The sequence below is a fragment of the Danio rerio genome, chromosome 21, assembly GCF_049306965.1.
Source record: "Danio rerio strain Tuebingen ecotype United States chromosome 21, GRCz12tu, whole genome shotgun sequence".
Lineage (NCBI taxonomy): Eukaryota > Metazoa > Chordata > Actinopteri > Cypriniformes > Danionidae > Danio > Danio rerio.
Genome location: NC_133196.1, coordinates 13317630 through 13329984, shown reverse-complemented (window position 1 = coordinate 13329984; position 12355 = coordinate 13317630). Strand labels below are relative to the sequence as shown.

At 37.7% G+C, this 12355-nt stretch overlaps 2 protein-coding genes across 9 annotated transcripts in view; both read right to left on the bottom strand.

Moving 5' to 3' along the window:
- gtf3c5 (general transcription factor IIIC, polypeptide 5) overlaps positions 1-12355 on the bottom strand; it is a 678526-nt gene that overhangs the window by 85103 nt on the left and 581068 nt on the right. The gene's annotated exons all lie outside the window — the stretch shown is intronic.
- Positions 2630-12355, bottom strand: part of ubap2a (ubiquitin associated protein 2a) — a 38565-nt gene continuing 28839 nt past the window's right edge. For 2 of the 8 annotated variants that reach the window (XM_017352809.4, XM_017352811.4), the window contains exons 18-27: positions 12044-12101; positions 11758-11962; positions 8602-8693; positions 8278-8328; positions 7674-7755; positions 7192-7554; positions 6224-6349; positions 6069-6136; positions 5273-5464; positions 2630-3344 (exon numbers count right to left, since the gene is read on the bottom strand). In XM_017352809.4, the coding sequence (XP_017208298.1) occupies positions 3249-3344; positions 5273-5464; positions 6069-6136; positions 6224-6349; positions 7192-7554; positions 7674-7755; positions 8278-8328; positions 8602-8693; positions 11758-11962; positions 12044-12101 (1333 nt within the window). In that variant the 3' untranslated portion in view covers positions 2630-3248. The remainder of the gene's footprint in view (positions 3345-5272; positions 5465-6068; positions 6137-6223; positions 6350-7191; positions 7555-7673; positions 7756-8277; positions 8329-8601; positions 8694-11757; positions 11963-12043; positions 12102-12355) is intronic. The other 6 variants (XM_017352810.4, XM_073934843.1, XM_005161057.6 and 3 more) reach the window with 3 other exon arrangements.

The window sequence follows — 12355 nt, the reverse complement described above, 5'->3', positions numbered from 1 at the left end:
TCGTTCCCATGCTGTAAATGCTAGCTCTCCAGTTTTGTTTACAAACCAGTAATTCGTCTATAGGGCACAGTTGTCATAAATGCAAAAAGGATTAGTGTTTTCTATCAACTGACTTGTTTTAGATTTCAAATGGTGAAATACACATTAGTTGTAGCAAAACATCCCTTTACAATTCATGAAATACACCACAGTTGTCTGTGTGAGGGCAATAATCATATTAAGCATTTGAATAATCAATACATATTGTGTGGATAATTTTGTGCTGTCATTACTTTTGCACAAGCGGGTCAGTTTAGGACTATGATCTGTTCTTACTGCAAATCTGATACTGGCCACATTTATAACCCCCATGTGAACAGCTATGCAGAAAAAAATCTGAGCACTAAGCCTTGCAGAGTAAACGCAAGTGCTGAAGAGTTTAACAAACACAATCACAGGCCTACTAGATATGTATATATACACTATTTGCTCAAGCACAGCTGAAATCAGTAAACAACAATAGAAACCACCAAAGGAACCCATATGAACACAGCCAAAACACTCACTTGCGAATGCACATATTTAACATTCATTTCAATGGTTTTCAAAGATATGTAACTTACATGCCGCCTTCTGTTTTTCAGCCAGTTTCTTGAACTTTGCTCCTTTATGAGGAAAAAAAACTTTGAAAATCAATAAAAGCTGTCCGGCATTTCTTATTTTGACCGATTTAAACAAGCACAAACAACATAAAACAGAAACATGTTGATGTTCGAATAGCGATTCCTATGTAGAACCACTTGCTGAATTTCGCACATCATCCCTCAGCTTTTCTAGTCGTCTCGGTCAAACATTGTCCTGTCCTAATAGTAGCACATCAAATAAAAGCTTAATTCAGCTTTTTAGGTGATGTCTAGATGAATTTAAATTTCCATAAAAAACTACACGTATGACTGGTTTTGCGGTCCAGGGTCAGTTATAAACACGACACAATTTTTCACCAAGTCTTAACACGTTTGCTGGTTGTTTAATAGGTTGCTCACTGCTGCCTAAACCGTGTTCAGTGTATTTAAGATTAAATGCTTTTAATTGTAGTTTAATTTCACACTAATGACACCGGCTATCCTTACCGGCCTGCATGATCTTTTGGTGTTATTCGCAGTCAGCAGGTACTTTCACATATTATTACTACAGAATCTATTTACATTGCTGTAATCATAAATACAAAAGTTTGTCGTTTGCACACATAGAATGTAACAAATACATTTAGTTTATTAGCTTCGGTTTTTTATAATCCTAAGATGCCAAATCATATATGCAGATTTACTGCATCTCGCATTATTATCTATGTTAAAGACTGTTGTGCTGCTTACTATTTTTGAGACAGCCTTTATCACACTGCGTCACTTCGAATGCATCCTTCGGAGGATGCAGCCTCTGAATTGAGACACATCTAATCATTCAAACAAGTTTACTGAAACCTCTCTACTTGATGCTTGGTCTTGTGTGTCCGCCATGTTTGTAGTTTGTTTAAACTTTTTGCCAAGGTTTATAGTTCTAGTCCACGGGTGACCAACCCTGTTCCTGGAGATCTACCTTCCTGCAGATTTCAGCTGCAACCCATATCAAACACACCTGCCTGTAATTATCAAGAGCTGTTCAGGTCCTAATTAATTGGCTCAGGTGTGTTTGATCAGGGTTGGATCTGAACTTTGCAGGAAGGTGGATCTCCAGGAACAGGATTGAGCACCCCTGGTCTAGTCAAATTCACGTCCAATGTGCAGTGTATTATAGGCATTATTAGCAGGGGTGGGCAAACTCGATCCTGGAGGGCCAGTGTCCTGCATAGTTTAGCTCCAACATTAATAAAACACACCTGAACATACTAATCAGTGTCTTCCAGATCACTAGAAATCTATTAGGTGTGTTTGATTAGAGTTGGAGCTAAACTCTGCAGGACACCAGCCCTCTAGGACCGAGTTTGCCCACCCCTGAGTTAAAGTATGGACGCTTCTACACTTCGAATTATTCCCGGAAATAGTAAACCATCTGGGAAACTTTGGCATACTCTTTTCAACATACTATGGTTTGGTACATACTAATTCTATTTTCGAATACTATTTGGGATGAAAAGTATGAGAAATAGGACGCAGTACAACCCCGCCGGTCCTATGCCACCCAACCCACTCTGAGCTGGTATCGAACCTGCGACCTTCCGCAAGGGAGTTGGTTGCTCTACCAAGGAGGCTAAAGAACATGGCCTCTAGCATCAGCCGCTAGAACACCTTTAAGAGGTCAGAGGAGTGAGGTTTCTACCTGCACAGCACTTACTAGCTGGCCTCCGTTACACTCATGCCCCTAAACCTCACTCCCATCCAGGTCACGGCACCAATGTAACCTCACTGGTCCTACGCCACCCAACCCGCTCCCAGCTAATATCAAACTGGCGACCTTCCGAAAGGGAGTCGGTTGCTCTACCAAGGAGGCTAGTCTTTAGCCTCTGTTGCTAGAGCACCTTTTAGAGGTCAGAGGAGTGAGGTTTTTACCTGCACAACACTTACAAGCTGGCGTCCGTTACAGCAGCAGCACTAATTATAGTATGTCTTCATAACTGTTTGTGTGGAAAAGAAGAATCCGAACTGAAACCAAGTAAACTGGACAGTTTTATTTTGACAACAAGGGTAAAACCAATGTTAAAATGAAATCTGATCTAAAATGCTACCGTTTAGCCAATTTGGTGGTTCGGGGTTGGGGGTTGTCACAAATGAAGGGCAGAGGGAACCAAAATTAAGCACTGAAATTAAAACCCCCTCGATAGAAAAAAGTTCACGGGTGAAGGGGGGGAAATGGGAGAGGAGCAAAATACAAAAGTTAAAAAAAAGGCTTCACCATCGAGTGATCAAGCTTAGCAGTAATGTACATACATTATCAGGGTTATGTATACAAATAAAAACTCCCATGTGTGAATCACGATGCCTTCTCTGCTTCAAGTATATCCACCCTTCAGTTGTGTTCTCATCACTTCTCTATGTCATCATATCCTCTTAGCCAGTTAGCGATGAAAAATAAAACAAAAGAAACCATCCTTCAAAAACCAAAATGCAGAAAAACCACATTTCATATCCTACCAATACATATATACTGTATAAATACATACATAAATATACTTTACATACAACAGCCAAAACTTTGAAAAGGGGAGATGAGAACGTGGGAGGAGGATGAAGATGATGGTAGTGTGTTGGGGCGTCCCTCTGCTCTCGTGGCGCTCAGTTGCCCCAGTAAGGAGAGCTGCCATAGTTGGACTTGTTGACCTGGGTCTTCTGCTGCATGGTGCTGGACTGGCTCCTCTGGCTTGGCCCTCCCTGTTCAACAAACAGCAGACAGTTTAAGAGGGTGAACGGTGGATAACATATGCACTTGTATTCAGACCTATTGTGTCTTAATATTTCAGGACTAGAAAAGTATTTCTAAAAAAAATGTTTTTTGTAAATAGGCTTATTTTACAAGTCACCTATGGCCCGTTTTCACTGAGTGGTACAGTAAGGTACGGGTCACCTTTATCAGGCTTCCGTTTCCAGTGTTAAAAGGGTACCCTTTTTATTGTCGACGTCATTCTCGTTCGAGGAAATGTCAACGTAAAGCTTGTTAAATAAATGCAACGTATATGAACACATACAGACTCTTACAGTCTCCGATAAGTTACCAATTACATATAAACTACACACAGCATACATTTAGTCCTTATTTGGGTTCAAAAACAACACGCAACATATGGCCCACAGTCGGTGCAAACCTCTCATCTGTCTGTTTAATCTTCACCAGCACATGTAAACTCTGTTAGAGAGTAATTCTGTCATTCAGAGTTCATAATAGTCCAAAAGGTGATGATAATAGTTAAGCATTACAGTTTGTTCATGCGTACTAAAACTATCCTTTTCTCCTTTGTTTTTTCTGGCTAATCCTTTGTTTTTTCACGCGTCAGGCTCGTTTGTCCATTTCTGAAAGGATCGGATGTCAGAAACACTTCAATAATCACGCGGACATTATTATTATCAGCTCAAGAAGTTTGTTATTTCACGCGGCTCGTGCATGTGAGAAAATTAAATCGCTGAAGCTTTAGACGGCCTTGTAAAAAACCACAAGGTCAATTATGCTCTTTTTCTTGGCTTTGGGGCTGTTCATCAAGACTACGACAAGGTTTGTTTGAGCTTGGGTCGACCATGGCTCGTTATTACATGTATATATTATTGCAGTGTAATGTCTGGGCTGTGTATTTAAAAATGGCGCTTCCTTTGTTTTCATTCTCCTGGTTTGTTGCACAAGCGAGTGACGCATCTCTGTAAACCAATAGCGTTGAGTTGCACGTCTTGCTCCGCCTTTTGGTACCCTTTTGTAGTGCTAGGTACTTTTTTGCAAAGGGTACCAAAAAAAAAGTGGTACTGTACGGTTTGCTTTTAGGTACCTTTTGACAGCCATAACAGCGTACCAAAACAGCCATAAAAGCGTATTGAACCGTACCGTACCACTAGAGTTTAACAGTTCAATTTCACATTTTTTTAGTCTATTTAGCCAATATCCGGGTCCGTCAGGAGGACTTTTAGCTTAGCATAAATTGTTAAAGCTCAATTTTAAGGATTTCACTTAATTTTGTTTACTCTTCTGTACACAATGTTATGCACTAAGACCGACAGAAAATGGATATTTTCTAGGTCAATATGGCTAGGAACTATAGTCTCATTTTGGCGCAATAATCAAGGAACTCTGCTGCAGTGTGATGATTTTATGTGGCGCAGTTACCTAGTTACTTAATTGAGGACTATTTTTGAGAAAATTATCAAAACTAATTTTGAAATTTAACTGAAATGCTCTTAGTCATGGGACAATAACCGATATCAAGGTTTACGGCAGTTTGAAAAGTCAAGGTTTATCAAAAAAATAAATAAATAATTCACGTTATCAATTTTTTTAAGCGTTATCAAAGAACATATTTATTTATTTAGGGCAACAGTCTCTCCAGCAAATGATAACAAAAAAAGATAATGATTTTACAAAATAAATAAATATATAAATAAGTGCATCCAGAAGGTTTTGGCCCAGAATATTTGATGCATTCCTAATGCTAAGCTAAGCTAAGCGTGCTAAACTGTTAAACTCTAGGTGAGATGTTAAATGAGCCTGTCCCCTATAATGTTTAATGAATATTTAATCTGTTGTATATTCTATATGTATATCTCAATATAATCTAGCATACTGCAGGCTTAATAGGCTTACGAGCAGCACTGGCACTGACCTGTCCGTCCTGGGTGAGGTGATGGTGGAGCAGCTGAGAGTGGGGCTGCTGGTGAGCAGGCAGAATGTGAAGGAATGGAGCAGGAGCATAACCTGGGGCAGCTCCAGGGGTCAAAGGTCCTGTGCCACCAAGAGCAGACGGGAGGTTGAAAGGTGGAGGTGTGCCAGCATGGAAACCCTGCTTCTCGAACGGCTGCAAAAGGGGAAAAAAATAATTAATTGATTGATTAAACAAATTAAAGTTTAGATTTTATTTGGCTGTATCTTTGTATATACACAAATCTAGATGAACGTATTGATTTATTAAGAATTGGGCTCTAAAGCTTGAAAATTGGTCATATTTTTTTGGATGTGCTATTATTATTATTGTTGTTGTGTTAAATAAGTAATATATAAGCATTATATGTTATAATTAGAATTGATATTTAATACTGCACTAATATAATATAAATCAAAAATTTGTAAAAATAAATAAATAAATAAAGCAATATAAATTATGATGAAAATAAAAACAGAATAAACTTAAAGCAAACATAAAACACATTTTTAAAAAAGTCAACAACGACAATAGAAAAATACGGAGATGAACATTTTTGGTGAAAATCAAGTTTCTTTAAATTTTATAAGTTGTGTTTAAGTAAATGCTAACATTTGTCATACTCTACACAGGTCCTGACACACATGCAATAGTATTTGTAGATTTCTTGTGGATCGTGTGTTTCATCACTTATTATGGTCTTTATATATTATGGCTTTTAGAAGAAATCTTCCATGTGCAGATGTCAAAGAAAAAGTACCTGTGTTTTATTGTAAACAGTTCCACTGATGTCTGGCACCCCAGAATTGCTAGATGTCACAGAGACACCTGGTACACAAAATGATGAACAATTCATTTCAATTTTATCATAAGTGAGAGGGAAAACTAGTACATAAACACAGAATGTAAGTATACCAGGTATTCTCATGTCTGTACCTTTCCCTGGGCCAGAGGCAGCAGATTTGGCCTGTGTTTGAGAGGAGTTACTATAGCCTTTGCTGTAATCGGATCCTGCTGGGCCTTGCGTCAGGTCATCATACCCTAAAAATTTAATGAAAAATTAAAAATGTGAATACTCAGCTGCACACAGCACTAATGAGAGTGTACATGTATAATATGCACTAATATATATGACTAAACATTCAGATAATTAATCTGTAATAAGTGTTATAAAAACAAACTATTCAAAGTTGATTTATTTGCTGAAGAGAATCCTTGATAAATACTTTGAAAAACTAAAAAATAAAACTCAAAAGATGTACCAGAGCAAACTGAGAAGAGTGAATTTCCTCTAAATCTTTCATGTTTTAAGCTAAAACTGCAATGAATATAATGCATAAGCTTGTTGTGAATAAAGCTTGACAACGACGTTAAGAAAAATGATCAAAACTTTTTTTTTTAAATTAAAACCATCCTTCCCATTAAACCGATTTAAAATAACCAAATATTACAACATTCATGGGGGGGGGTTGGGCTTAAATGGATGGTTTACCCAAAAATGTAAATAACTTCACCATTTGCTCTCCCTCAATGGCTCCAAACATTGAGTTTTCTTTTTAATGTTGAACAAAAAGAGATATTTTGATAAATGATTTATATAGAGAAATATAATGGAAGTCAATGGTCACTGGTCTCCAATATTTTTCAAAATATCTTTTATTGTGTTCAACAACAACAACAAAAAGACACTCAAAACTGGTTTGGAACAAGTAAAATTTGTGTAAATGATGACAGAATTTTAGATTTTGGGTGAACGATCTCTTTAATTAGTTTAGAAGTTAATTGTCATTGACTGGTTGGCATTTTTAAAATCTCATTCTACATGCAGATGATACAAAGTGCATTCATATATTCAGATAGAAAAGCCAAACCAGAACACACACCTGAGCTGAAGGCATGCTGGCCGTAGCCACTGGGCTGCTGGAATGGCGTTGTGGGGTTGCTGAGTCCCATGCCATGCTGTTTGGCCGAGGCAGGGGGGACAAACATGGTGGGTCCGTACTGGAATGCACTGGGCACGCCGGGCACCCCAGGGTAGTAGGGCAGGCCCGTGTAGCTATATCCGGGGGGCAGAGCTGGGTTGAGGAAGGGCTGTTGAGTGTTGTGGTGGCCCTGCGGCTGAGGCTGGTTCTGGCCTTGGCTCTGTGCCTGCGGAGGCTGTGCTGTCTGTGGGGCGTGAGCTGCAGACAGGCTGCTAGAGGGCGCTGGTGAGGTGGATTCTCCTCGGCCAAACTTTGTGACATCACCTGGGTGGATTTATTAAAAGGTTATTTTCCGTTTTTGTGTACACTAATGTCATGTACATTGTTATGAATCAGAGTTTACAGAGCAATAATAAAAAAATAATTGCAGGGCAGTGTAGTACCTGAGTAAGGGTTGCTGGCGAGGCTCCCATCTCTGCCAGACAGCGGAGCGGTGGGCCCTGGGAATGTGATTCCATAGTAATCCTACAGGATCATAACAATTATGCAGAGTGAACATTCGGCCAGGCTATTGTTGTCTATTAATGTCATGCAAAGAAATTGTTGTTGAAATTCATTTTTATTTTTTATTCCATGAACTACTGATGACATTTCTTCACAATTTAAAATAGAGTAAAGATCTTTATAAAACTAAAAAAGGTGCTATGTTTTCAGCCATGTTTATATTTATTTCAACACGGTATAATTCAGAATAGTTCATTATTTGGTGGAATAACCCCATTAATAAATTACAACCATTAAAGCATTTGTTTTTCTGGCCAACTGTCACGTTCTGAAAACAAAACAAAACAAATTTTAAAAATATATATATTTTGTAAATTTAATTTTGATTTAAAAATTGGTAGAAAACTGTTCAGAACCTTATAAAATAAGACAAATATAAACATTTTACTCAAAGCAATAAACAAGACAATATAACTGAAGTTGAAAAGAAAGCATTAAGCCCAGCATCGGCTCTAAATGGGAATTTGATGGGTTTAGTCTTACCATTGGTAGTCTGGATTGTAGCATGTGGAGGTCCTCGTAGCCATAAATCTGCTGTACAACACAGGAACTTTCAGCATTTTACAGAGTAATTCAATTGAGATTTATTTCAAAGAATCAGAGCTTGTATAGTAAACACATCAAATAAACTCTCTGAAAGTCACGAGTTATTACTCGTGCAATGACACACACTATAATGCATCACTGCATAAAAGCAACACCATTAAGTTCGGCCAACCCAAAACAAACACTGGCACACAGAAATCCTGAAATTCCACATTCAGAAGGCTGAAAGCGGATCTGCATTAAGAGGATGAGGGTTCTTACCGGGTAGGCAGGCAGCAGACCTCCGGGTCCCATGATGTACTGGTTAGGCAGCAGTGGAGGAACCCCCTGAGAGAGATTAGGAGGAGCTTTACCTGCACACATGCAGACAAGAGATGTTAGAGAATGAGTGAACGGTTGAAAAGAATCAAACTGAGAATAAACAGTGATTTCCCATTTAACTAAAACAAAGAGTGTGCTAAACACTACTGGGCGTTGCGGCACAGCACAGCCTTGATTTCGACTTATTTTGGTAGTTTTTCCTCTTTCTACCAAATACTGAAAATGCCATTTTTGACCAAAAGAGAAAAACTTCAAAAAAGGTATGCGTGGAATAAAACAATTCACATTTGAAAACTACAAGGTGGTCAGCATGACTGCAATACTTTGACTTTCAAAACTACAAAAGAAAAATTTGTAAAAAATCTTTTATTATAAAATATTTTTATTAACTAACCAATAGTGAGTAACAGTACAGGGGTCCGTTCTTCGTACGTGGATTACTCAGTTAGCTGGATTTGGATATTGACGATTTGACACGATCCAGGATCGTTTCGTTCTTCAAAGCTAATCCGAGAGTTGTTGTCATAGCAACAGTTCTGCTAGGTCAAACATGATCGGGAGCAGGTTCAAGTCATATAAACAGGATTAGATCGGCTTAGTTCAAGCAAAGATAATACAGAAAGTATGTTCCGAATTCTGATATTTTCTTACAGTAGTAGTTATATACACTTGGGAAAATGGTAAATTTTTTTAAACTATATATATATAAAAGTTATAGTCATTAATAAAATAAATTAAGTTATACATATTAATAAAACGTATGCAATCTGCACCCTCGAAATGAAAGTACAAAGATTGCCACCTGGTGGTGCAAAGAGAAAACTTATTGATATGAACTTTTTAGATCGCTTTAGTACAAATTGTGTATAATAGAAATGCACAATATGTGACTTTTTTAAAAGCAATAATACATTTATGCAGTCATAAACATGTTTTGATAGTTAATATGCCGGTGATTTGATGCTTCACAAAAGTTGCAGACACCTTTACCAATATGAAAATGCTTTTGTAAACAACCAGTTATTCTTTACACCGATTAAAAAACGGCTACTATAATAAAGAAAATATTTTCTAAATGTAGAACTAAATACATTGATTTGCACTGAAATACATGATGAATACACTTGACACATGAACGTGGAAAGCCTGCAGCTCACAACAAATGTGGAAAGTTCTTGCGTGTCATATTTAACAAGCCGTTTACTGCTAATTTGATGTAATTTTGCTCACATGGATAATTGAATATTAATCAGATGATGTCATTACGCTGCTGTGCCGTCAGCCAATCGTTGCATTGCTGATCATGATTTCGAGGATCGATAGATCTGTCCTTCACAACACAAGCAGCGATCTCAGATCAGTTTATCCAGACATTCTAATCTGATTCGCGAACTCGTTTGAAGAACCAAATTAGCGAGAGATCAGTTATCAAGATTAAAAGATCCGGGATCTGCCAAATAATCTTAGATAATTTAAGCGAGGTACGAAGAACGGACCCCTGAATCCTTCGCAAGTACATCGAATACACAAACAAACAAAAAATAACATTGTATTTAAAAATTTCTAAACTTACAAAACTGTTACATTTAAAAACAGTTGAAAACATAGTTAAAAACATCTGACCTTTTGCGAATGCCCCAAGCACCCCGTGCTTCATGCAAGTAGAACTAAAGAACTCAAGTAGCGCAAAACCCATAATAAATGGTCAAGGAATCCACCCACTTGTCTATTCAGGTCAGAATAATGAGTGCGGTATAGCAGCAGTGAGGAGATTGTAAGTAAAAAAAAAAAAGGATGTCGCTAGAGTGGCTTTTTGGTTTCTTTTCTTGTGCATCCCAGCCACTAGCTTCCCATCTGATTTTTTAGCATAGGGGGCAATACAGTCATTCAATTTCCCAATTTGTAATGTTGCATAAAATTATAAATGTTCTTAAAAAAAAGGTATCTATGGTAAATGATACTGAAAGTATAAGTAAAAACAAGACCTTTTAAAAGTACTCAAGAGTAGTGAGTTTTACACTGTAAAAAACTGATGTTTATATGTAATTTGTGGATGTGTGTAAACGTAATATTCTGTACTGCATTTACTTATTACCCAGTTGGACACTAACATCGGCCTGATGTTGAGTTTTGATGTCAAACCAATTTTTATTTCTAAAAAAAAAAATGCAACGTCCCCACAACGTTAAGGTACAATGTCAATCTGACGTCATGTTGATGTCCTGTGGCAGCTGGGGGTTTAAGACCATTTCACTCATCATACAGTAAACATCCGTCATCTTCTCATCAGTGACATGCAACAGTCTCTGGGTCAATGTGTGTAAAGATTTTGAACATCTACTAGGACACTTTTAATGCTTCCAAACAGTTTGCTGCAATTATAAATCGTCCATGTCTTGAGGTAGTTCATTATGATGCGATTTACCTTCTATGTGCGATTTGATTGGACAGGAATCACAGGACTGATTTTTCTAATCCCCACAGACAAGAAAAAATAAAGAAGTGACTGCAGGTTGAAGGAAAGTAGTAAGAGTAAAAGTACAGATACAGCACTAAAAAAGTATTTAAGGGAAAAGTAAAAGTACACATTTTAATAACTACTTAGTAAATTACAATTCCTGAGAAAAAACACTCAATTACAGTAGTTTGAGTATTTGTAATTTATTACTTTCAACCACTGACTATATCATTATTATTCACACCTTAAAGTCTGCTTTTATTGTTTAGTATTTACGCTTTACCACTGCGCACACTTTGTGTGTAACATTGTATTTATCAAGTTTTAGAATCTCTCATGTTTATTTTATTATAAAGAGATCAGATCATATTTTGTTTAAGTATTTTTGTTTTTGATTATTAAAACTTTTTGCCTTAGTAATGTTGGTAAATTAAAATAAAGTGGTTAAAAAAATCCTAATATTTTAAAATGTATTATTAAAAAAATATTCAATAATTATCGTTTTTGAAAATATTCAATAATTATCGTTATCGAATGATATCGCAACATATAAATGGCAAAATGACAAAATATTGCAACGTTAAATTTTGCAATATAATCATGCAGCCCTATTATGATAAAGGGATGTGCTCTCTCACCGCTGGAAGAAGACAGTAGCTGGGCCGTCCTGACAGCAGAAGGCGTGCTACCGTTGGGGCCATGACCCAAAACTCCAGGCCCATGCAGACTGTTCCCACCGCTCACTGAGTTGTTCATGCTACTGCTGGCCAGAGCAGACACTGGCGGGGAGGAAAACGCCATGGACGAGGGGGCGAGAGAGTTGACGCTGTCCACACTGGTATACTGCGCACACAAATACACGAGGCGTTACAGACGGCGGAGGTGGTGAGGAAAACAAGTGTGTGTCCCTCCTACAGAACTCACTGTATGTGAAGATGTGGTGCAAAGTGCCGACACAGAGGGATGGCCACTGCTCACATGACTACAGGGGGAAAAACAGGTACAGGTCACACTTTTAGAAAACACCAAATCAAATATATATAAATCTTAGACATATTCACAAAACATTTTTATCTTACCACTATGAGTTAAACTAATGCTGATTTCAGACTGCATGATTTTAAAGTAGTCGCGTCACGGATGCTTTAACACTGCATGACTTTCTGGGGTAGCGTTCTGTCACTGATGTGTTTACGGCGAAGGGGTTGTGGAGCGGTGACAGGGGGTTTCACACTG